This window comes from Scyliorhinus torazame, chromosome 6 (genome assembly GCF_047496885.1).
Source record: "Scyliorhinus torazame isolate Kashiwa2021f chromosome 6, sScyTor2.1, whole genome shotgun sequence".
Classification (NCBI taxonomy): Eukaryota; Metazoa; Chordata; class Chondrichthyes; order Carcharhiniformes; family Scyliorhinidae; genus Scyliorhinus; species Scyliorhinus torazame.
The window spans coordinates 312778381-312804325 of NC_092712.1; the positions used below are offsets into that span (position 1 = coordinate 312778381).

The following is a 25945-nucleotide window of genomic DNA, read 5'->3' on the forward strand; positions in this document are numbered from 1 at the left end:
GGATTCTCAGGGATGTTAATATATAAGTATAATATGTATAGGTTGTTGTTATAGATAATTGTATATTGGACTGTTAAAACATATTTTTGGAGAATATTTATCTGGGACAAGGCGGTTGCCATTTAGTTTTGTTTTTGTTTTTGTTTATATATTATTTATTTCTTGTTTATAAAACTGGCCATTGTTATTTATATTGTTATATTACTGTGTAAAGGATACACAACGAACTGTGATGGTTGGCCAAAAATTCTCAATAAAATATTTTAAAAAAAAAATCATGTTCTTGTTATTCTTCCCACCGGTCACCGGGATTTAAAAAAAAAAGTTGTTGGCCTGTCCAGAGATCATAACACACTTTTCATCATATTCAGTCTAATATTGCTGTTCATTCAAAAGTATCAGAACTGCACAGGCACACACTCTTTTGCTCCTCACTGGAATATTTCAAAGGCTTTACAATTCTTTTCAGTCAAAAATCTTTAATCCCTCACAGGTCCTCTTGACTGTGAACCCATTTTATGACAGTAAGGCAAAGTAATTTCTAAAGGAATTGCAAAGTAACACAAAGTATTGTTAAATTGCCTTCAAGGCAATCTCCCAAAAAATTTAAGACCAGCCTTTTCTTGCTGTTGTAGCCTCGAGTGGTATTTTTCACTAATAGGTGCAAAGTAAGTCCAAAAACACGTTCTGCCTACCACACAATTGAACAATGTTTTGTATGAATTTACATGCCCAGTACGTCCCACTGATTGGCTGATCCAGGGTCCAAGGTTCGATTCCCAGCTTGGGTCACTGTCTGTGCGGAGTCTGCACGTTCTCCCCGTGTCTGCGTGGGTTTCCTGCGGGTGCTCCGGTTTCCTCCCACAGTCCAAAGATGTGCAGGTTAGGTGGATTGGCCTGCTAAATTGCCCTTGGTGTCCAAAGAAAGGTTAGTTGGGGTTACTGGGATAGAATGGAGGTGTGAGCTTAAGTAGGGTGCTCTTTCCAAGGGCCGGTGAAGACTCAATGGGCCGAATGACCTTCTTCTGCATTGTAAATTCTGTAGCATGTTTCTTCAGTTTTTCATAAAACGCAGTGTCCAGACCTTGCTCACCCAGCCTACACTTGCAAAAACCAAACAAAACATCTACTGTTACATGTGACTCCACAATTGGGTAACACTTGCTGAACAATCCTGGGTGTGCTAATAGCAACTCTAACAACCAATTTGGGATAATCAGTCAAGCTTGTAACGTGGCTCATTTACGCTATCAGGAGGGCCATACTTTCATACACTGGCACTCGTTCTCTGCCAACAAAAGGAACATGTTCAAGCCTTGCATCTTTTTTGCATTACCCGGGAGCTTGGAGTGCCTATAGTTCCCTGTTGCTTTTTCCATGGCAACGCCTCAGCCAATCAGAGTCAACTTGCCAACCAACGAGCACTCTTTTCTCCTGTAGTATAAGTTGTGATTGTTTGAAATTTGACATTCTTGCATTTGTCCAAATGAGTGCCAGATGAAAGGTGTTGGCAACATGTCTTTCTTTCCAGCAGTACTAAAAAGAAACTTCATGGAACTGTCAGGTTACTGGGAGGTGGGACCAGTACAAACCGGAGGGTCTGCACCTGGGCAGGACTGTTTGCTAGAGCTGTTGGGGAGGGTTTAAACTAATGTGGCAGGGGGATGGGAACCGATGCAGGAAGTTGGAAGGTAGTAAAACAGGGACAGAAACAAAAGGCAGTAAGGGGGAAAGTGTAAGGCAGAGAAGCCATAGTCAAAAATCAAAAAGGGCGACAGTACAAGGTACAGTGACTGAGGGGAGCTCAGTGAATAGGACCAGTAATACCAAAAGGAATAAAACGGGAAGTAAAAACATTAATGGTAAGCGACGCGGCAGGTTGTTACATAAAGATATGGGTTCAACGACAAGGAAAATTAGGAGAAAAGTTAAGAGGAAATATAACTTAGGAGAAGTTACTGATCGAGGTGTTAAGATTCAAAACAGAGGTAAAAAAGCCAACATAAGTGTACTTTACCTGAATGCTCGTAGTATTTGGAATAAGGTAAATGAGTTGATGGCGCAAATCATCGTGAATGACTATGATTTAGTGGCCATTACTGAAACATGGTTAAAGGATGGTCACGACTGGGAGTTAAATATCCAAGGGTATCAAACTATTCGGATGGACAGAGTGGATGGTAAGGGAGGTGGTGTAGCTCTGTTATTTAAGGATGACATCCGGGCAATAGTAAGGGTGACATCGGTGCTATGGAGGATAAGGTTGAATTCATTTGGGTGGAATTGAGGAATAGTAAGGCGAAAAAGTCACTGATAGGAGTAATCTATAGGCCACCAAATAGTAACATTATGGTGGGGCAGGCAATAAACAAAGAAATAACGGATGCATGTAGAAATGGTACAGCAGTTATCATGGGGGATTTTAATCTACATGTCGATTGGTTTAACCAGGTCGGTCAAGGCAGCCCTGAGGAGGAGTTTATAGAATGAATCCGCGATAGTTTCCTGGAACAGTATGTAATAGAACCTATGAGGGAACAAGCGGTCCTAGATCTGGTCCTATGTAATGAGACAGGATTGATTCATGATCTCATAGTCAGGGATCCTCTCGGAAGGAGCGATCACAATATGGTGGAATTTAAAATACAGATGAAGGGTGAGAAGGTAAAATCAAACATTAGTGTTTTGTGCTTAAACAAAGGAGATTACAATAGGATGAGAGAAGAACTAGCTAAGGTAGACTGGGAGCAAAGACTTTATGGTGAAACAGTTGAGGAACAGTGGAGAACCTTCCAAGCAATTTTTCACAGTGCTCAGCAAAGGTTTATACCAACAAAAAGGAAGGATGGTAGAAAGAGGGAAAATCAACCGTGGATATCTACGGAAATAAGGGAGAGTATCAAATTGAAGGAAAAAGCATAAAAAGTGGCAAAGATTAGTGGGAGACTAAATGGGAAATCTTTAGGGGGCAGCAGAAAGCTACTAAAAAAGCTATAAAGAAGAGTAAGATAGATTATGAGCGTAAACTTGCTCAGAATATAAAAACAGATAGTAAAAGTTTCTACAAATATATAAAACAAAAAAGAGTGGCTAAGATAAATATTGGTCCTTTAGAGGATGAGAAGGGAGATTTAATAATGGGAGATGAGGAAATGGCTGAGGAACTGAACAGGTTTTTTGGGTCGGTCTTCACAGTGGAAGACACAAATAACATGCCAGTGACTGATAGAAATGAGGCTATGACAGGTGAGGACCTTGAGAGGATTGTTATCACTAAGGAGGTAGTGATGGGCAAGCTATTGGGGCTAAAGTTAGACAAGTCTCCTGGCCCTGATGGAATGCATCCCAGAGTGCTAAAAGAGATGGCTAGGGAATTTACCAAAATTCACTAGACACTGGGGTGGTCCCGGCAGATTGGAAATTAGCAAACGTGACACCACTGTTTTAAAAAGGAGGTAGGCAGAAAGTGGGCAATTATAGGCCAGTGAGCTTAGCTTCGGTAGTAGGGAAGATGCTGGAATCTATCATCAAGGAAGAAATAGTGAGGCATCTGGTTGGAAATTGTCCCATTGGGCAGATGCAGCATGGGTTCATAAAGGGCACGTCGTGCCTAACTAATTTAGTGGAATTTTTTGAGGACATTACCAGTGCGGTAGATAACGGGGAGCCAATGGATGTGGTATATCTGGATTTCCAGAAAGCCTTTGACAAGGTGCCACACAAAAGGTTGCTGCATAAGATAAAGATGCATGGCATTAAGGGGAAAGTAGTAGCATGGATAGAGGATTGGTTAACTAATAGAAAGCAAAGAGTGGGGATTAATGGGTGTTTCTCTGGTTGGCAATCAGTAGCTAGTGGTGTCCTTCAGGGATCAGTATTGGGCCCACAATTGTTCACAATTTACATAGATGATTTGGAGTTGGGGACCAAGGGCAATGTGTCCAAGTTTGCAGACGACACTAGGATAAGTGGTAAAGCAAAAAGTGCAGAGGATACTGGAAGTCTGCAGAGGGATTTGGATAGGCTAAGTGAATGGGCTAGGGTCTGGCAGATGGAATACAATGTTGACAAATGTGAGGTTATCCATTTTGGTAGGAATAACAGCAAAAGAGATTATTATTTAAATGATAAAATATTAAAACATGCTGCTGTGCAGAGAGACCTGGGTATGCTAGTGCATGAGTCACAAAAAGTTGGTTTACAGGTGCAACAGGTGATTAAGAAGGCAAATGGAATTTTATCCTTCATTGCTAGAGGGATGGAGTTTAAGACTAGGGAGGTTATGCTGCAACTGTATAAAGTGTTAGTGAGGCCACACCTGGAGTATTGTGTTCAGTTTTGGTCTCCTTACTTGAGACAGGACGTACTGGTACTGGAGGGTGTGCAGAGGAGATTCACTTGGTTAATCCCATAGCTGGAGGGGTTGGATTATGAGGAGAGGTTGAGTAGACTGGGACTGTACTCGTTGGAATTTAGAAGGATGAGGGGGGATCTTATAGAAACATATAAGATCATGAAGGGAATAGATAGGATAGATGTGGGCAGGTTGTTTCCACTGGCGGGTGAAAGCAGAACTAGGGGGCATAGCCTCAAAATAAGGGGAAGTAGATTTAGGACTGAGCTTAGGAGGAACATCTTCACCCAAAGGGTTGTCAATCTATGGAATTCCCTGCCCAGTGAAGCAGTTGAGGCGCCTTCATTAAATGTTTTTAAGATAAAGATCAATAGGTTTTTGAAGAATAAAGGGATTAAGGGTTATGGTGTTCGGGCCGGAAAGTGGAGCTGAGTCCACAAAAGATCAGCCATGATCTCATTGAATGGTGGAGCAGGCTCGAGGGGCCAGATGGCCTACTCCTGCTCCTAGTTCTTATGTTCTTATGAAAGAGTTCTTTACTGACCCTGGACTAACTCTGTAGAAAATGGATGATTTAGCCTCACTCTGACTTTCAATGTCGACCATTCACTTAAAACAAATTGGAAAGTTACAGTATGGGCCCCAGAGCCAGAGGAGAGGTCCCTTTAAATTTCACAGTGATGCAACGGGATTCTGCTGACATCATAGAGCCAACGGGGGTTTGGAAGTTGACATCACAAGGAGGGAATTGGCCAGGTGAGTTCAAGGTGAGACATTCGACCGCGTCACCTGAACAGGTAGTGAGTGAGCTTGTCACTTGTGTTGGTGTGTTTATAAATGGGTCACTTCTACTCATTTCCTGCAAATCCCCCCCCCGAAATTGTTTTTAAAAAAAAAAATAACCCAGGATAGAGGTTAAATTTGAATTAATTTATGGAACGCTAAATATTTAAACCAACTTTACCTCATACTACACGAGACGCTAGGAATCGAAATGTGTATTTTTGAAGATAAATCCTGGAGATTCAGAAGACAAGTCTCTGAATTTACAGGTTTTCATAGTCTCAGAGTAAGGAGTCACCCATTTAAGACAGCGATGAGGAGGAATTTCTTCTCTCAGAGGGGAGTGATTCTGTGGAATTCTTTACCACAGAGAGCTGTAGAGGCTGTGTCATTAAGTACGTTCAAGGCCGAGAGACACAGATGTTTAATCAGTAAGGGAATCGAGGGTTATGGGAATAAGGCCAGAAAGTGGAGTTGTGGATTATTATATCAGATCAGTCATGATCTCATTGAATGATGGAGCAGACTCGATGGGCCGAATGAGCTACCCCTGCTCCTTTGCCTTATCTCTCTGTAAATATTTTCCAAATTTTTGCATATTCCTTTCTTTATGCCGGCAAGATGCAAATGATGAGTAAAATGTTTTTAAAATGCTACAAAATACTGGGAATCGGAAACGCAACAGAAATTCATGGGGAATCACGCCAAGTTAGCATTGGTTTTAGGTTTTGGAACTTCAGAACGTGAAATGCGAAAACATTTCGATAGGACGAGGAGGGGAAACGATCTCAAATTGTCCTTTTTCATGTCCCAGTGATTTTTTTTATTTTCTCTAGCAGTGTTCTGGAGATTGATTCTAAATTCCTGGAGATTCCCAGGCCAATCCTGGAGGGTTGGCAACAAATTCCACTGCTTTTGTCTCATATTGTGTGTCTTCTCATTCTCTCTTTTCCCCTTGTTGTGTCTATCTCTCACATATATCCATTCTCTCCACATATCTCTCGCATATCATCTCTCTGACCTTGTCTTGCCCTCTGCAATTTTCTTTCCCATTCAGATTCATTCTCACTCACCCTCTGAGTCAAATTCATTCCTCTTCCTCGTCCATCAGCGTGGGTGGGATATGGAAGTAGCCCCCCCCCCCCAGCGACAAGTAGTATCTCAAACAGTGTTATCAAACAATATCTCAAACAGCAAGAGAAAGAGTAGATCCCACTCAAGGATATTGGAGGGACGTTATGTGTGGAACCTGGGAAGTGGGTGAAATCCTGAATGAGTACTTTGTATCGGTATTCACCAGGGAGAAGGACATGATGGATGTTGAGGTCAGGGATAGGTGTGTGAACACTCTTGAAAATGTCAATATATCAAAGGAGGAAGTGTTGAGTATCCTAAATACCATTAAGGTAGACAAGCCCCCGGGGTCGGATGGGATCTATCCCAGGTTACTGCGGGAGGCAAGGGGAGAATAGCTGGGAACTTAACAGATAGCTTCACATCCCCTTTGACCACAGGCGAGATTCCAGAGGACTGGAAAATAGCCAATGTTGTTTAAGAAAGGAAGCAGGGCTAACCCAGCAAATTATAGGCCGCTGAGCCCGATATCAGTGGTGGGGAAGCTTTTGGAAAAGATACTGAGGGACAGGATATATGCACCTTTGGAGGAAAATGGACAAGTTGGTGACAGCAGCATGGTTTGTACGGGGAAGGCCATGCCTCACTAACGTGATTGAGTTTTTTGAAGAGGTGACAAAGAAAATTGATGAGTGAAGGGCTGTGGATGTAGGTTATATGGACTTTGGTAAGGCGTTTGACAAGATCCCACATGGCAGACTGGTACAAAAACTAAAATCACATGGGTTTTGGGGTGGGGCTGGCTGTATGGACACATAACTGGCTTGGTTACTCGCTACTGTAAGGCAGAGAGTAGCGGTCAAAAGGTGTTTTTCTGAATGGAGATCTGTAGCTAGTAGTATTCCACAGGGATCAGTGCTGGGACCTCTGTTGCTTGTAGTATATCTAAATGATCTTGAGGAAAATGTGGGTGGTTTGATTAGTAAGTCATGAAGATTGGCGGAGTTGTTGATAGTGCTGAGAATTGTCAGAGGATACAAGATATAGATAGATTGGAGACTTGGGCACAGAAGTGACAGATGGAGTTTAATCCAGACAAATGCGAGGTGATGCACTTTGGAGGATCAAATCTAGGTATGAATTATACTGTAAATGGCAGAACCCTTACGAACATTAACATAGAGAGGGATAAGGGTGTGCATGTCCACAGTTCCCTAAAAGTGGTAACACAGGTGGTCAAGGTGATTAAGAAGGCATATGGCATGCTTGCCTTCATCAGCCGGGCACTGAGTACAGGAGTTGGGAAATCATGTTGCAGCTGTATAAAACCTTCGTTAGGCCGCATTTGGAGTATTGCCTGCAGTTCCTGTCACCACATTATCAGAAGGACGTGGGAGCTTTGGAGAGAGTGCAAAGAAGGTTCAGCAGGATGTTGCCTGGTCTCGAGGGCGTTGGCTATGAGGAGAGGTTGAATAAACTAGGATTGTTTTAACTGGAAAGACAGAAGCTGAGGGGAGACCTGATAAAGGTCTCCAAAATTATGAGAGGCATAGACAGGGTGGATAGTCAGAGGCTTTTCCAAGGGTAGAAGTGTCAATTACAAGGGGGCACAGGTGAGAGGGGGAAGGTTTAAGGGAGATGTGTGGGGTAAGTTTTTCACACAGAGAGTGGCGGGTGCCTGGACCGTGTTGCCAGAGGATGTGGTGGAAGCAGTACATTAGCAACGTTTAAGAGGCACCTGGATCGATACATGAATAGGGAGGAAATAGAGGGATATGCATCGAGTAAGGGCAGAAGTTTTTTTTTAACCCGTTCAGACATCATGATCAGCACGGGCTTGGAGGGCCGAAGTGCCTGTTCCTGTGCTGTACTTTTCTTTGTTCTTTGTTCTAGGACTAGACAAGGTAGATGCAGGAAGATGTTCCTGATGGTGAGTGTGTCCAGAACCAGGGGTCACAATCTGAGGATACAGGGTAGACCATTTAGGACAGAGATGAGGAGAACTTTCTTCGCATAGAGTGTCGGACTGTGGAAATCGTTACCACAGGAAGTAGTTGAGGCCGAAACATTGCATGTTTTTAAGAAGCAGTTAGATATAGCACTTAGGGCGAAGGGATCACAGGATATGGGGGGAAAGCGGGGTCAGGATATTGAATTGGATGATCAGCCATGATCGTGATGAATGGGAGCGAGCTCGAAGGGCCGAATGGCCTCCTCCTGCTCATATTTTCTATGTTTCTATTTCACCTTCCAAACCAACAACTGCTACCACCTAGAAGGACGAGGGCAGCAGATGCATGGAAACACCACCAACTGCAAGTTCTCCTCCGAGTCACTCCCCACCCTGACTTGGAAATATATCGGCCTCTCCTTCACTGTCGCTGAGTCAAAATCCTGGAAATCCCTCCCTAACAGCACTGTAGGTGCACCGACACCATATGGATAGGAGCAGTACAAGGAGGCACCACCACCTTCTCAAGGGCAATTAATGATAACACAATAACTTAATAAATCTGGACAGGAGGAGGCCAGATGGCCCCACAAGCCTGTTCGGCCATTCAATATGATCATGACTGACCTTAAAGCCCAGTTTCACTTTCCTGACCTTATTCTTTCACTGAGAGATCAAAAATCTATTGATCCCAGTCTTACATGTACTCAACGATGGAACCCCTTTGGATAGAGAATGTTGAAGTATTATGGACATAAAGGGAAGTTAATTTAAACAACACTGATTTTGCCTCTTGCCTCCAGTCCCTAAACAAACAGTAACACATTTCCCATCCCCTCAGTTTTGCTGTGATCCAATTTTCTATTCATAACCTCACAGCAAACTTGAAATAGGATGAACTTGAAGGGTTAGTTTATTTGCACACGCTCAAACACAGGAGGAGCGTTGCGACATAGCCCCTGTGCACTCATACGCACTCATACAACAGCAGAGGGAAAGAGAAAAGAAAGATTTGCAAGGCGAGAAAATAATTACTGTTTCATATGGTCCAAAGTCCAGAATAGAAGTCCAATGAGGTATTCTTTTACAGAAATCGGCAGGTTGAAAACTGATGCTGGATAATTAACTTTTCCAGTTGAGTTGACCTCCTTGATGAGATAAGTATGCGGAGGTGGATCAGTGTTGCAGTTGATGTTACAGAAATTCCAGAGAAGCAATGTAGATGTGGCCAGGTATTCAATCTGGGCAGGGCTCCGTTCCTGTGCTGTTTCCAGTTAGAAGTTAAAGGGCAGACTGAGATTTGCGGTACAGAAAAGCAATACAACTTGTTTCACAAGCCAGAGGCCCATGTCATATGATTCCCACCTCTTCACAGTGGTTTTGACAAAGGTTGTGTTCCCCCCCATCTGGGTTCAAAGATGGTTAAATGTTCCTACCATGAAGACTGGAAAAGAAGGTTGTGGTTCTATCAGATGAATAGACTCCGGTTGGCCAAACCTGAATTAGGAAATGCAGATGGGCTTTGCATTGTATTCGGATTGTGCAGTCCACGATGGGTCATTAATTTCTCTTCAGAGATAACGAGATGCCATGAGGACCTCTACATCTATTTTTTAAAAATATACAGGGTGAGGTCCCCTCACACAACGTTCACAACCCTTTGAGTGACTCTCAGTCCTAACTGACCGACCATTATCCTATTTGCTGGATTCCCTAGCATTGGGAAACAATCTCTCAGTATCGATCCCATCAAAATGTTATAGGTTTCAATAAGATCAGCTCTCATTCTTCCAAACTGCAGAGAGGATGGTCCAATTTACTCCCATCTCAACATAGGACAATCCTCTCTTTCCAGCAACAAATCAGGTAATTCTTTGCTAATCGTCCTCCAAATGCAAGTATATCCTTCCGAAAATATGGAGTAATCCAGATGTGGTCTCACCAAAAGCCCTGTAGAACTGCAGCAAGGTTTGTTTATTTATTTATTTGTAAATTTAGAGTACCTAATTATTTAAAAAAAAAATTATGGGAGAATTTAATGTTGCCAATCCACCTACCGTGCACAACTTTTTGGGTTGTAGGGGTGAGACCCATGCAGACACGGGGAGAATGTGCAAATCCCACACGGCCAGTGACCTGGGACCGGGATCGAACCCGGGTCCTCGGCGCCATGAGGCAGCAGTGCTAACCACTGCACCACCATGCCACCCTGAAAGGTTTGTTTATTCATGTACTCCAATCTGCGGGTTTAGCTCAGTTGGCTAGACAGCTGGTTCATGATGCAGAGCAAGGCCAGCAGCGCGGGTTCAATTTCCATATCGGCTGATTTTATTCATGAGTTTACTCAACCTTGCCCCTCGCCTGAGGTGTGGTGATCCTCAGATTAAATCACCACCAGTCCCACCTCAAAGGGGAAAGCAGCCTATGGTCGTCTGGGACTATGGCGACTTTACTTTATTCCAATCCTCTTTCAACAAAGGCCAAAATGTCATTTGTCTCCCTAGTGCATGATGACGTTCTGCATTGTTTATACGAGGACACCCAAGCCCTTCTGAACATAAACATTTACAAGTTTCCCACCTTTTAAAAGATATTCTGCTTTGCTCTTCTTAATACCAGGAAACAGTTCCCACATTGTTCTCCATCAGCTTGCACACTCACGTAACCTGTTGTAATGGTTCCAGACCAGACCCCCAATTTTGGTTAAGATCCCGGACTAGAACCCAACTATTAGCATTTGGTAAAACTGTGGGAAATGTTACTGCACCACAGGAGTGATAACACCAACAGTGGACAGCTTTTATGTTAAAACAAACTTAAATTAGAACACAAAATTTAGCACATTAGCAACAAAGAAATAACTTTACAGTTACCAGTTCAAACATCCTAACTTGCTTCCTGAAATCTCCCTCTACATTCAATTCAACAAGCCCATACATTTTAAATACCATTTATATATAAAGTTAACAAACAGATTCTTCTTGTTTATCTTGGTGCAGAGTCCGTGGAGAGATAAACCTTTTTGGGAACAAACTAAAAACCTTCAGCTCAGCTTAGAGTCCTGGAAAAACTGCCTTTTTCCATACAGACCTGGCCTCTCCCATTAGCTGCACCAGCTGCACTCAAAGCACACAGCATTCTTTTGTCTCTTGTTAAAAGATGTGCCTTGATTTGTTCAGCCAGGCTCAAACTGTTACATTACATTATCTCTCTATCTGCAAACAGGTTTTTAATATCTATTAGCAAAACACTTACCCTGCAAAATCACTTTTAATCACAGCTCTAGCAGATATATTGTTTGTATGCATCCTAACCTAGGGTTTAATAATATTACTGCAAAAAATGCAAACTATAAAGTATGACAATGTCTTATATTCATCACACTATCTCTGTGCAGCCTCTTTTGTCCCACTTACTGCTTATATTCCCAGGCAACTTTGTATCATCTACAAAATTAGATACATTATTCTTTTATTAATATAGATTATAGATAGTTGAGGGCCCAGCTACTGATCCACTAGTCACTGTTGCTTCACAGCGCCAGGGTCCCAGGTTCAATTCCTGGCTTGGTTCACTGCCTGTGCCGAGTCTGCACATTTTCCCCGTGTCTGCGTGGGTTTCCTCCGGGTGCTCCGGTTTCCTCCCACAAGTCCCGAAAGACATGTTGGTAGGTAAATTGGACATTCTGAATTCTCCCTCCATGTACCCAAACAGGTGTCGGAGTGTGGCGACTAGGGGACTTTCACAGTAACTTCATTGCAGTGTAATAAAGATTATTATATTATTACAGCCGGCCAACTTGAGAATGCCCCAATTATCCTGACTCTCTGCTTTCTGGCTGTTGACCAATCTTCCATCTATGTTAACACATTACCCAACTCCAGCAGCCGTCAGTTGGCTATTAACCCTTTTGTGTGGCACCTTATCAAATACCTTTTGTAAATCCAAATGCGCTACATCTACTGGTTTCCTGTTGTCTACCCTCCTAGTTCCATCTTCAAAAAGAAATTTAATAACTTTGCCAACCATGATGTTCCTTTTGTGAAACCATGTTTTTTTAAATTAAAAATGTGTCTTTTAATTTTTTTAAAAGAGTACCCAATTCTTTTTTTTTCCCCAATTAAGGGGCAATTTAGTGTGGTCAATTCACTTACCCTGCACATCTTTTTGTGTTGTGGGGTGAGACCCACGCAGACAGGGGGAGAATGTGCAAACTCCACACGGACAGTGACCCGGGGTCGGGATCGAACCCGGGTCCTCAGCGCCACAAGGCAGCAGTGCTAACCACTGCATCACCGTGCCAGCCCTTTGTGTAACCACGTTAACTTTATCTCATGACTTTCTACGGGCATTCTTAAATCTTCCTTAATAATAGATTCAAGCACTCTCTCAATGACTAATGCCAGGCTAACTGGCCTGCAGCTCCCTGTTTTCTCTCTCCCTCCTTTTTTGAATAGCGCTGTTACATTTGCCAACTTCCACTCTCTGAGACTGTTCTAGAATCTGTCGAATTTGGAAAAACCAGTCCAGTGCATTATCTCTGTGGCGACCTCTTTTCGAGCCCAAAGATATGGGCCATCAGAGTGTAGCGAGTTGTCAGGTTTTAGTCCCTTAAGTTTCTCCAGTACTTTTTGTCTGCTGATACTAATTACCCTTCAGTTCCTCAACCTTATTGGTTCTTGGTTATCATAGAATCATAGAATTTACAGTGCAGAAGGAGGCCATTCGGCCCATCGAGTCTGCACCGGCTCTTTGAAAGAGCACCCTACCCAAGCCTCCACCCTATCCCCATAACCCAGTAACCCCACCCAACACTAAGGGCAATTTAGCATGGCCAATCCACCTAACCTGCACAACTTTGGACTGTGGGAGGAAACCGGAGCACCTGGAGGAAACCCACGCAGACACGGGGAGAACGTGCAGACTCCGCACAGACAGTGACCCAAGCCGGGAATCGAACCCTGGGACCCTGGAGCTGTGAAGCAATTGTGCTAACCACCATGCTACCGTGCTGCCCTGGTTATCCTCTGTGGAACTTCTGACTTCTAATATCATGCAAAGCCAAACACTGCTCCAAACTCTGAAAAAGTATTTATTCAAATTGCAAAGCTCAAACATTGGGAAGTGTGACAAGAAATAAATGCCTCATATTCTACCAAGGCGCACAGGGATCTGAAAAATATAGCTCCCCGTTCTTTCAGCAGCTCTTTCGTTCTTATTTCACACGTGAGGGTGATTGGCTGAAGAACCAGAGTTGACATGAAGCAAGACCAGTTAATGCAGTGAGTGGTCAGGAGTTGGAACACACTGGCTGAAAGGGTGGTGGATGCACATTCAGTAGCAGCTTTCGAAAGGGAGTTGCCTAAATACTCGAAGGAGCAAAATAATTGCAAGGATGTGAGGAAAATGCAGTTGGGGCGAACTGGATTTGCTCTTCGAAAGAGTGGGCGTGCACTCGATGGGCCGAAGGGCCTTCTTCTGTGCTTGTGTTACTCTCTGATTCTCTGATTCTCCGATTCTAGGGCACATGTGGAAATGTCTTTGAAGGTCAGAGAAGAGACCCAGCTTAAACCTGCGGCCGGACAAAGTCACGTGATCTGCATGCAGCCACTCCGAACCAGGAACCTGGCCTCGTTTGTCAAAAAGAGCAAAAGTTTCAGTAGCATCTGGGAATTCAACACCCTAAAGCTCAGGCCAAGGAGAGCCTGTGATGCATACTGCTTCTGGCAGGCGGAGCAAGCTGTCTTCCCGCGGGCCTTGCCACTGGTGCCTCTCACCAAAAACGAGTCTTTCCTTTACGAGCATGGGGAGGCGAGACTTGTTCTGTCCGGAGAATGGAATATCTGCAAAGTGGATAGCTGCCCACCGGTGCTGGCTGAGACCAGTAAAGGTACGAATGATACAGAGCAAAAGCCACACATAACGTTTCTTCGACCTCACTCATCTAAAGGGGAAAGATGGTAAAACATTTTAATTGGAAGTCAGGTGAGGGCAAGTAGCCAGGGAAGGGCCTCTGATTAAAAACGATTTTCGCTGGAGCCCCGATTGGAGCCATGTGAAAGTATTAGTTTCTGGGAAAATAAGCTGGCCATCAGAGTGAGTCCTACAATGGTCAGATAGATCTGGATTTATATCGTGTTTGAGGGGTGAAAGATAAAAACAGAAAGAAAAAACACTCAGGCAGCAACAGTGCAGAGAGAAACAAAGTTAACTTCTCAAGTCACCTGAAGAAAGATCATTGAACTGGAACGTTAACTCATACTCTCTCTCCCCAGATGCTGCCTGGCCTGGTGAGTTTTTCCAGCATTTTCTGTTTTCGTTTCACAGTGGTTAGCACTGTTGTTTCACAGCTCCAGGGTCCCAGGTTTGATTCCTGGCTTGGGTCACTGTCTGTGCGGAGTCTGCACGTTCTCCCCAGTGTCTGCGTGGGTTTCCTCCGGGTGCTCCAGTTTCCTCCCACAAGTCCCGGAAGACGTGCAGGTTAGGTGAATTGGACATTCTGAATTCTCCCTCTGTGCACCCGAACAGGCGCCGGAATGAGGCGACAAGGGGATTTTCACAGTAACTTCATTGCTGTGTAAGCCTATCTGTGACACTAATAAATATTATTATTTCCAACGCTTGCAGTATTTTGCGTTTTTTGATGAGCATGGTGGGGCTCATTTTGTCTTCAGTTTGACTCACTTGGTAGTATTCAAAGATTGAGTGAACTGAGTTGGGATGTTGTGCATTTAAGTTGCATTGCAGAGTTGAGCAAATAATCCAGGCTGACACTGAAGCTTGGTATTGAGGGATTGGGAACAATGTACAGGTTTACCGGGAGGCAACGCAGGGGAATGGTACTCAGCGCTTTGCTCGCTTGGAGAACCTGCACGGACACGATAGGCCAAATGGCCTCCTTTGGTGCGGTAACAATTCTGTGCTGCTGCATTATTCTACCTTCTGCGAACTCAAGGTCATCCAAACCTTGGGTGCCCACGTCCTAACTCACACTGAGTCCAGTTTCACCCGTAACTCCTGTGTGCTCGCTAACCGACATTGGCTTCTAGCTAAGCAACACCTGGATGTTAAACTTTTCTAAATCCCTCTGTGGCTTCACCCATTCCCTGGCGGGATTCTCCGTCCCGCCGCACCAGATTCTGCGGCCCGCCGGCGGGATTCTCCGTTTCGCCGGCTGGTCAATGGGGTTTCCCATTGTGGGGCAGTCCCACGCCTTCGGAAAACCCCCGGGCTGCCGGCGCAACGGAGAATCCCGACAGCGGAGAATCCAGCCCCCTATCTCTGTAATCACCTCCAGCGTCATCGCCCTCTGAGCTATCTATGGTTCCAAAGGATGCTTTTGTGTATCCTTCATCTCGGTCCCTCGGCTATTGACTTTTGTGCCTCTAGCTGCCCGAGAGTCTGAAAATCCCTCCTTAAACCTCTCCGTCTCTCTTCCTTTAAGACACTCTTTAAAACCTGCTCCTTTGTCTGAAGTTGTGGCCTGAGGCTCTAATAAATCCCTGCGTGTCTCTGTGTCAAGTTTTATTTGATAATAAAAAAAGAAAATGCTGGAAAGACCCAGCATGTCTGGCAGTATCTCTGGGGAGTGAAACGTTTCGAGTCTGATATCATTCCTCTTGCAGCTTTGAAGAAAAGTCATAAGGACTTGAAATGGATTCTCCGGGATTCTCTGTTCCTGATTCTTCCCTGAATGAGGAGTTCCTCCCACAGACCATTCTGTGGCTTTTGGGATAATGTTTTGGGAAATCGGACTTTCTGTGCCATCCCATGGCACGCTGGGATATGCGCTGCCCCCGAGAGGGGCCGGACCTAATCTTTTAGAGGTCCTCCAGCTCTGAGATCAGACCGCTCTTTAGAAAAGGCGCTCCCATCTCCATTGGCTGCTGTAGTCCCCCCTGACCCTGGATCGCAGACAGGGCACCACGGCAGCCTAATCACTAACAAGTCCCCACCCTCAGCCCCAGGCCCCCTATTCAGCTCCACAACCCTTCATTCCCCCATTCTCCCACTTCACGGTCTAGGGCCCCCCTTCATGGAAATTTAAAGGGCACGCTCCCACAGTTGTTCTTTCCCAAAGTACAAAGAGGCAAGGCAGATTCATAAAAAAATCGGGGTTCGAGAAACAGCTGCTACCCTGACTTAATGGACCCCTGTGGAGCTATAAAAATAAACAATCTGATTCATTGCTTTGAATTTCCAGCCACAGTGCTTTTAGCAGGCGATGGAGCGTGAATTTCAATGTAAACAATTCAGGTCAATGCATCCAGCCTCCTAGCCATACAGTGCCTTCAAGACCTCAAAAGGCAAAGAAATTGACTGTGTGAAAACCACTTCAAAGGTTTCCACCACTTTAAAGGCATAACGTGTATCTCACAGACATTTTATCTAATAATAATAATAGTCTTTTATTGTCACAAGTATGAAGTTACTGTGAAAAGCCCCGACTCACCACATTCCGTTACCTGTTCGGTCATATTGTCAGACTTTGTAAAGGGTTTAGGGGCGCAGGTGAGAACATTTTCACTTTATTATGGGAAAATTTTAACTATTACATACTGAGTGACTGTTTAATGGTTTTAATAATAATCTTTTATTAGTGTCACAAGTAGGCTTACATTAACACTGCAATGAAGTTATTGTGAAAAGCCCCTAGTCGCCACATTCCGGCGCCTGTTAGGGTACAGTGATGGGGAATTCAGAATGTCCAATTCACCTAACAAGCATGTCTTTCGGGACTTGTGGGAGGAAACCCACGCAGACACGGGGAGAATATGCAGACTCCGCACAGACAGTGACCCAAGCCGGGAATCGAGCCTGGGACCCTGATGCTAGGAAGCAACAGTGCTACCCACTGTGCTACCATGCCGCCAGAGGCTGCAGATGAGCACAGCAGCCAAAGGAACCCCATTCGAGGGAAGACCCTGACCTGAGCCCCTCCAGCCCAGTCCAAGCCTCTCTGACCCCTACCTTCCCTGAAGGACCCTCCTCAGCACCCTGGCGGCAATTGTTGGGAGGGCACTTACCGTCTTACCACCCCTCGGATTGCAAGCCGCCAGGTCCACAGTCCACGGGACTCACACCAATTCACGTCAGTGGACCTTCGGCTGTGGGGGGGGGGGGGTTGCTGGTGAATGGTGCGTCCTGCCCGCCAATGACAAGCAAAATAGCTGTAATGAGCTATTTGCGTAGTAACGCCGGGTTGGGGCGGGAAGCCCGGCTGTGCCGTCGGGAAACTTGCTGTGGCTGGCAGGGAGGGCATGGAGACTGGCGACCCGACCAGTTGTGCCGCCCAGCACAAATCCTACCGCGGGATGAACAGGATTCCCGAGCTTAGTGATGGGGACGGGAGAACCCAGGAGGTTAGCTCTGTTTCTCTCTCCTCAGGTGCTGCCAGACCTGAGTTTTTCCAGCATTTTCCCTTTCATTTTATATTTCCAGCATCCGCAGAATTCTGCTTTAATGTTGTCTGGTCATGTTTTACAACGTGAATAGTGCGATATTATTGCAGTTTGCTGTTGGTGTTGTTGGAGATGCTGCCCTTTGGACGAGATGTCGAACCTCCCAATCGTCCCGCCGGATGGATGAGATCCCACATGAACTTTGGAAGGAGTCCTGGGTCGTCCGGCTAATATTCCTTCACCATCGAATGTAGCTTACCGGTTTCTGATGACAGAAACTGCCGGAAATACTCGCCAGGTTTGGCAGCACCCGTGGTGAAGGAAACAGAGGTCATGTTTCCAAGCGATGGCCATTTTTGCCAGAACTGGATAAGAATTGAAGCAAGTAAATAGGCAGGACCGGGCGGGGGGGGGGGGGGGGGGGGGGGGGGGGGGGGGGGTTTTGGGAGGAGGTAGGGTGGACTACGCGATGAGGGAAGGTCCGTGATAGGGTGGAAGGCAGCAGTGGTTTAATGGCAAAATGGGACCATGCTGCAAAGCAAGTAGTAGTGGGACAAGAGCAAACAGAGGATGGGCCTAGTGGAGGTGTAAATGGTAACAGCAGAACCATTACCAGCAACCTCTGTCAGAAAGAAAATGGTGGTCGTGGTCATGACCGGCAAGTGTTGAATTCGGTGTTGCGTCAGATCTTGATTTATTTTCTGTGGTACGAAACCTTCAATGCGCAAGCTGGGTCAATGTATCTTTACATATAACATCAGCAATGTAACCCTGTGATCCTTAGGCACTTCGAGATGTTCTAATGATGTGATAATATGTCATAGAAATGCAGCTTCTTTCTTTATTACCCTCGTTTAAATGATTTCGGACTGATGAAATGCTGCCGTGCAGGATCGAATGCAACTCGCCCTCAATTCTCCACTATAAAATTGGTTGCATAATTATTCCAGCCCCCAGATGCGGATTCAGACGGGGTGACACGTCTTGCACACAACTCAAGATTTAACGGGAGGGAAGGGGCGATTGAAAGTGTTGCACCACCACTTGCGGTGGCGGCCATGGGGGACTAGGCCGCACGTTTGATAGCTCCCACCTGTGACGGCCTTTTGGACCTTTCCCCCCCGTTTCTTTCTGCATTTTATGGGACAAATTGGTGAAGAGTGAGACAGTGAGGAGAAATCTCCCTCCTGTGTATGGAGAATTGGACCAGATGAGGCCATGTGAGAAGACAGAGTCCTATAAAGAAAGACGCAAACAGAGCCGGCAACGCGGGAAAGCATGGCAGAGGGCCGCGGGGAGACGGCACAGTGGTCGACGGGACAGCTGGTGGAGTTTTTTGAAGATTGCGTCGCCAAGCTGAAGAAGGACATGCTGGACCCGATCAAGGCTTTGATTGATCAAGTTGTGCAGAATCAAGAGACCCACGGGAGAGCGATCCAGGAGGATGAGAAAAAGATGTTCGAGCACGAGGAGTACATAAGCGTGCTGGAGACCAAGGTGGAGACGGTGAACGACTGCCAGGAAAGAATGCAGGAGAAGCTGGAGGACCTGGAGAACAGGTCCGGGAGGCAGAATCTTAGAATTGTCGGCCTCCCTGAAGGCAGTGAGGGATCGGATGTGAGGACTTATGTGATGGACATGTTGAAGAAGTTGATGGGGGCTGTGGCGTTCCCTCGGCCCCTGGAAGTGGATAGAGCGCACAGAGCCCTCGCGAAGAAGCCCCCAGCGAACGAGCCGCCGAGGGCGATGGTGGTACGCTTTAACCGATTCCCGGACAAGGAACACGTTCTGCCGTGGGCCAAGAAGGAACGGAGCAGCAAATGGGAGAATTGTGAGCTGCGCATTTATCAGGACCTGGGCGCGGATCTGGCCAAGCTGGGTTTAATCGGGCAAAAACGGCCCTCTTTAATAAGGGGGTGAAGTTTGGGATGCTGTACCCAGACCGTCTGTGGGTCACACATGAGCAACGGGACTTCTACTTCGAAACACCAGACGAAGTATGGACTTTTATTGAAGAAAATTAAAACACTCTGAAGCCTTGGAGAGCACTGTGGTGGCGATTTGTTCTGCTGGGCTGTATAAGTATAAGTAGTGTTGAGTTTAATAAGGGGCTGTTTGGATGGCTAATGGTAACTTTGTCTTGCAGGGAGTTTGTTGGTGGGGTTGGTTCTATTTTGGGGTGTTTTTTTTTCTAAAGTGGTTGTTTCTGCACTGTTTTTTTTCTGATGATTGTTTACTGTGGAATGTGATGCTTTTAATACGTTTGTCCAAGTGGGGGGAGAGGGGAGAGAACAATGGGGAGACAGACTGCTTGGTGCCAGGGGTGGGCGCTATCAAGTCAGCTTGGGTCAGCTGACTCTCGGAAGCGAAGTGGGGGGTGAGCAGGTGTTAAGCTGGAGCTTGACTTGGGGGGTTGGGATTCTAGTGTTGTTGCTAGGGAGGGAGGTGGGGGGGGGGGTGGGAGCTGCCTTCCTGACAGGGGAGGAACTGTTACTAGGGGACAAATGGGAGGTCGGGAACGGCGAATGCCCGAGGGGGGACTCGAGGAGGTGGAGGGCGCGAGCTAGAGTGGCTAGTCGGTGTGTGGGGGGGGGGGGGGGTGGTTGGGGGGGGGGGGAGGGGGGTTGGGGGGGGTGTAAGCCCCCCGACCAGGCTGATTACATGGAATGTCAGAGGGCTGATTGGGCCGGTCAGAAGGGCTCACGTGTTTGCGTATTTGAGGGGGCTGAAGGAGGACGTGGCAATGCTACAAGAGACACACCTAAAGGTAAAAGACCAGACGAGATTGAGAACGGGGGGGTCAACCAAGTATTCCACTCAGGGCTGGACTCAAAGATCAGGGGAGTAGCGATCTTGATCAACAAACAAGTGGCATTCGAGGCAGGGAGAACCGTGTCAGACAAGGGGGGTGGGTACATAATGGTGAGTGGGAAGTTGGAGGGGGTGCGAGTGGTACTCGTGAACATATATGCTCCGAATTGGAACAATGTGGAATTTATGAGGCGGGTGTCAGGTAAGATCCCAGACTTAGAGTCACATAACCCAATCATGGGAGGAGACTTTAACACAGCCATTGATCCGGAATTGGACCGATCAATATCCAGGACAGGGAGGAGGTCGGCTGCGGAAAAGGAATTGAAGGGGTTTATGAAACAGATGGGGGGAGTAGACCCATGGAGGTTTGCACGGCCAAGGGCGAAGGAGTTTTCCCTTGTCTCACATGTCCACAAGGTATACTCTCGCATCAACTTTTTTGTTCTGGGCAGGGCGCTAATACCGGAGGTGGTGGATACTGAGTACTCGGCAATTGCAGTGACGGACCATGCCCTGCACTGGGTGGATCTACAGGTTAGTGTGGAGAGAGGGCAATGCCCGCTGTGGAGACTGGGTGTGGGGTTGCTAGCGGACGAAGCGATCTGTGGGCGGGTTAACAAGTCCATCCAGAACTACCTGGAAACAAATGATACAGGGGAGGTCTCTGCCGCGACGTTTTGGGAAGCTTTGAAGGCAGTGGTCAGAGGGGAATTAATCTCGATACTGGCCCACAGAGAAAAGACGGAACGGGCTGAGAGGGCCAGGTTAGTTGAGGAGATACTCCATGTGGACAGGAGATACTCGGAGGCCCCGGACGCGGGGATACTGAGGGAGCAGCTGAGGTTACAGGCGGAGTTGGGCTGTTGACCACAGGGAAAGTAGTGGAACAGTTGAGGAAGGCAAGGGGGGCGATTTATTAGTACCGGGTCTCGCTCTACGCAGATGACCTGCTCTTGTACATTTCAGACCCGTTGGGAGGGGATGGGGGAAGTAATGCGAATCCTGGGGGAATTTGGCAATTTTCCGGGGTATAAATTGAACATGGGGAAAAGCGAGATGTTCGCGATCCAGGCAAGAGGGCAGTAGGAGAGACTGGGAGAGCTGCCGCTTAGAATGGTAGGGAAGAGGACAGGTGTACGAGGTGAATTTCAACGGTTGCGTTGGTAGAAAAATGTAACAACCTGGTTGGGGTTAAAGAGCGCTGAAATTCTTTTGCTATCAATAGAAAATATTTTTTTATGTCACACACAGTGGGAAAAAGAAGGAGCGTGTCACCAATCATATTCTTGTCTCAGGAAAATATTAACAGGTGAGTAATATATTATGGCAATGTATTTATGGCAAATCTGCTTTTCCTAATGTAGTGAGTGGCACTATTTGTTATGTTAAGGTTAAGACCAAACAACTGGACGGTATTGATTGATAGGGATTGACTAATTAGTTATTGATTGATTAAATATCTTAAGCACATATACACAGGACTGTGGGAGTTGGTAGCGTTAATGGTCTGATGACCTGGGTTTATATCCCACGGAGTCAGATGGTGGGATTAAAATTCTGGTTTGAAACACGAATCTCATTAATAATGATCAACAACTACTGAATTGTCATTAAAGACCAATCTGGTTCACTAATGCCCTTCAGACAAGGAAACATATCCTGACATCAGTGTTGCTGTAGCGGCTCTCATAATGTTTGTCTCACATACAAAAAGGTCTCTGGGGTTTGCAACAGTGCAAAAATGTGTCCATTTAAAAAATTGTATTTAAATTTAATCTGTCCGGTTCCAGTATGGCGAAGGTTTTGTTTTTGCCATTTTTAGTTTTAAAGGCAGTCCTTTTATTGGGTTGTTCATTAGTTTTATTCATTCATTTGTTTTAACTGTTGCTGTAAAGAAAAGGGGACTGAGCAGAGTGATTGAAGGATCAAAGCTCGCTCCTGCGATATACATTCTCAATGACACCCAGATGAAACATTTGCATCCGGCTTCAGGCGCAATGGAAGGAGGTCTGACTCTCGCCCTGAGGGCTGTGTGTTCAAATCAGCCCCACCACGTTACTTTAATTTAATATTTCTAACTTGTTTCTAGATTTGTTTTCTTTTTCTACGGTGCCCCTTGGGGCAGTTATCAGGTTCATTTGTTTGATTAGTTAATTTGTTTTATGGGTATGTTCAAAAGGGACTGCTGGTAGGAAGGAGGTAGGGAAATGTAATCCTGCTTCCCGTAAGTACAGACACATGGATAGGATGGGTATAGGGGGATACGCCACAAGGGAGTGCGGAGTGTTTTGGCCAAGGTTAGTATCATGACCGGCAAAGGCTTGGAGGGCCGAAGGGCCTGCTCCTGTGCTGTATTGTTCTTTGTTCTGAACCTACCATCAAGAAAGGGATTTGTGTCTCGATTCATGCTGCACCTTCTGGATTAGGACCCATCCAACACCATGCATCACAAAAGTAGCATAGCCTGCAATACGGTGGGATAACGATTTGAGATTTCCCCACCTGCGCTTGAAAAGTTTCTGTCATAGCGTAGGAATTCAGTGGAGGTTGTGTCTTTGTATGGAGAGGAACCAACATGGAACTTTCCACTGCTTTCTTGGCAGGCGGCTGGAACCAGTGTTGACAAAGACGAGAGATTAGGCTGCCAGCCCCGTGATGATAGGCATAATGTTATGGGCCAGGGTTTAGAGAACCCCAAAGTGTATCATGGAGTTCACCTGACCCACAATTTTAACCGATTGTGGTATGGGGAGCACACGGCCCACTCTACAGGTGTGGTACAGCAGAAATGGAAAAGTATTTTTTAAAGCAAAACAATGTTTATTCTATGTACTCAAGTTAACCTTTTTAAAACATAGTGAACATCTTAGCAACCATTAATTCAAATACAACCCCCAAAGAATACAACACTAAGTAATCCTTTAAGCTTTCTTTTTAACATCCATACGACTTAAAACACCTTTTACCAGAAGCACATCAGGTTAAAGTCACTACAGTTATTAGTTTTAAATCACCAGGATCAATTTACAGTCTTTAGATTACAGAGGGAGATTCATACACCTTCTGGCTGTGACTGCAGCTATCCAGCTCTTAAAACAAAACTAAAACACACCCTGCAGCCTGCTCAAAAACGAAAGTAAAAAGCTGACAGACAGCCCAGCTCTACCCACTCTCTGACATCGCTGCAGTAATAAACACCCATTTCTTAAAGGTACTCTCACTGACTTCCGGGTGCGGCGATGCGGAGCTAAGACGCATGACTCAGCAGCTCCCGCTACCACGGACTTTCAGGCTCACTAGAGGAGCCCCAACGGAACTTTTTTTGACAAAAACCCGTGGGGAAGGGAAGAGAAGGTCCCCCCTCCAACGTCTATGAAACAGACCCGAAGTGCAACAGCCAGAAAAGTGGCACTGGAGCAACGGGAGAAGCAGGGTTAAAAAACCAAAATGGCGGCGGCCAGGGACAAAGGGGAGCTGCAGGAGTTCATCAAGCACTGCTTCGAAGAGCAGCGCGAGAAGATGCGCAAGGAGATGCTGGCGCCTATGCTTTCGGCAATTGAAGGACTCAGGATCACCCAGAAGGCCCACGAGGTTAAGATCCAGGAGGTAGAGAAAAGAGTCAGCCAGAACGAGGACGAGCTCTTGGGCCTGGCGGTGAGAGTGGAGCAGCACGAGGCGCTACACAAGAGGTGGGCGGGAAGACTCGAAGACCTGGAGAACAGGTCGAGGAGAAAGAATCTGCGAATCCTGGGTCTCCCTGAGGGAGTGGAGGGGGCTGATGCCGGGGCATACGCGAGCACGATGCTCGAGGCGATGATGGGCGCGGAGGCCCCTTCAAAGGTCGTTGGAGTTGGACGGGGCACACTGGGTGCTGGTGAGGAAGCCCCAGGCAAATGAGCCGCCAAGGGCGATGGTGGTGAGGTTCCACCGGTTCATGGACAGAGAGTGGGTCCTGAGATGGGCCAAGAAGGAGCGGAGCAGTAAGTGGGACAATGCAGAGATGCGAATATACTCGGACTGGAGCATGGAGGTTGCAAAGCGGATAGCGGGTTTCAACCGGACCAAAGCGGCGTTGTACCGGAAAGGAGTGAAATTCGGAATGCTGCAGCCAGCGCGACTGTGGGTCACATACAAGGACCAACACTACTACTTCGAAACGCCTGAAGCGGCGTGGACCTTTATACAAACCGAAAAGTTGGGCTCTAACTGAGGGTTTGTGAGGGTGGGGGGGATGATGAAGTTTAATGTGTGATGGTTGTTGTATATAGGGGGTCAATCACGCGCAGGAAATGTTATATTGGCTGGGAGAGAGAGACAGGAGCTGCGCCAGAGGGGGCGGAGTGGGCTGTGGAAAGCGCGGGGTTTCTCCCGCGCGCGGGAAGAAAGGTGGGAAGGGGAACGAAGGAACGCATATTGATTGGGAGACTCCCACACGGTGAGGTCAATGGGACGGCGGGGGAAGCCGCGGTCAGCAGGTGTCAGCTGACTTACGGGAGTGACATGGGGGGAGCAAAAAAGCTAGACAGGGGTCTAGCGGAGGGGGGGGGGGGAAGGGGGGGGGTGGAAAAAGGGTTGCTGCTGCACTGGCCGAAAAGGAATGGGACACAGAGGAGGTGGTCGAGACGGGCCCCCCCCCCCGTCTGGGGGACTGGAGGGTGAGAGAGGCATGGACATGGGACTGGCCCAGAAAAGGAGATGGCTAGTCGGCAGGGGGGGGGGGGGGTGAATGATGCAGGATTCATGAAGCGCATGTTGGGGCGCATTCCGGACCTGGAGAAAGGAGGCCTGATAATGGGAGGGGACTTCAATACAGTGTTGGATCCAGCACTGGACCGCTCCAAATCAAGGACTGGGAAGAGGCCGGCGGCGGCCAAGGTACTTAGGGGGTTTATGGATCAGATGGGGGGAGTGGACCCATGGCGGTTTGCAAGGCCGCAGGCCAGGGAATTTTCTTTCTTTTCCCATGTACACAAAGCCTACTCCCGGATAGATTTTCTTGTTCTGGGCAGGGCGCTCATCTCGAGGGTGGAGGGGACGGAGTATTCGGCCATAGCCGTTTCGGACCACGCCCCGCACTGGGTGGAACTGGAGCGAGGAGAGGAGAGGGACCAACGCCCGCTGTGGCGGCTGGATGTGGGACTGCTGGCGGACGAGGTGGTGTGTGGGAAGGTGAGGGGGTGTATCGAAAGGTACTTGGAGGCCAACGACAACGGGGAGGTGCGGGTAGGGGTGGTATGGGAGGCGTTGAAGGTGGTGATCAGGGGAGAGCTAATCTCCATTAGGGCTCATAGGGAGAAGACAGAGGGCATGGAAAGGGAGAGGTTAGTGGGGGAGATTTTGAGAGTGGACAGGAGATACGCAGAGGCCCCGGAGGAAAGATTACTTGGGGAAAGATGACGGCTCCAGATGGAGTTTGACCTGTTGACCACAGGGAAGGCGGAGACACAGTGGAGGAAAGCGCAGGGGGCGACCTACGAGTATGGGGAAAAGGCTAGTCGGATGCTGGCACACCAGCTCCGTAAAAGGATGGCAATGAGGGAAATAGGGGGAGTTAAAGATGGAAGTGGA

General features: G+C 46.8%; 1 protein-coding gene across 1 annotated transcript in view; it reads left to right on the plus strand.

Moving 5' to 3' along the window:
• The window catches only part of LOC140425828 (uncharacterized), a 217992-nt gene that overhangs the window by 11531 nt on the left and 180516 nt on the right, over positions 1-25945 (plus strand). Inside the window, exons 2-3 of the mRNA XM_072510224.1 lie at positions 13685-14052; positions 21629-21686. Coding sequence (XP_072366325.1) covers positions 13685-14052; positions 21629-21686 — 426 coding nt within the window. The remainder of the gene's footprint in view (positions 1-13684; positions 14053-21628; positions 21687-25945) is intronic.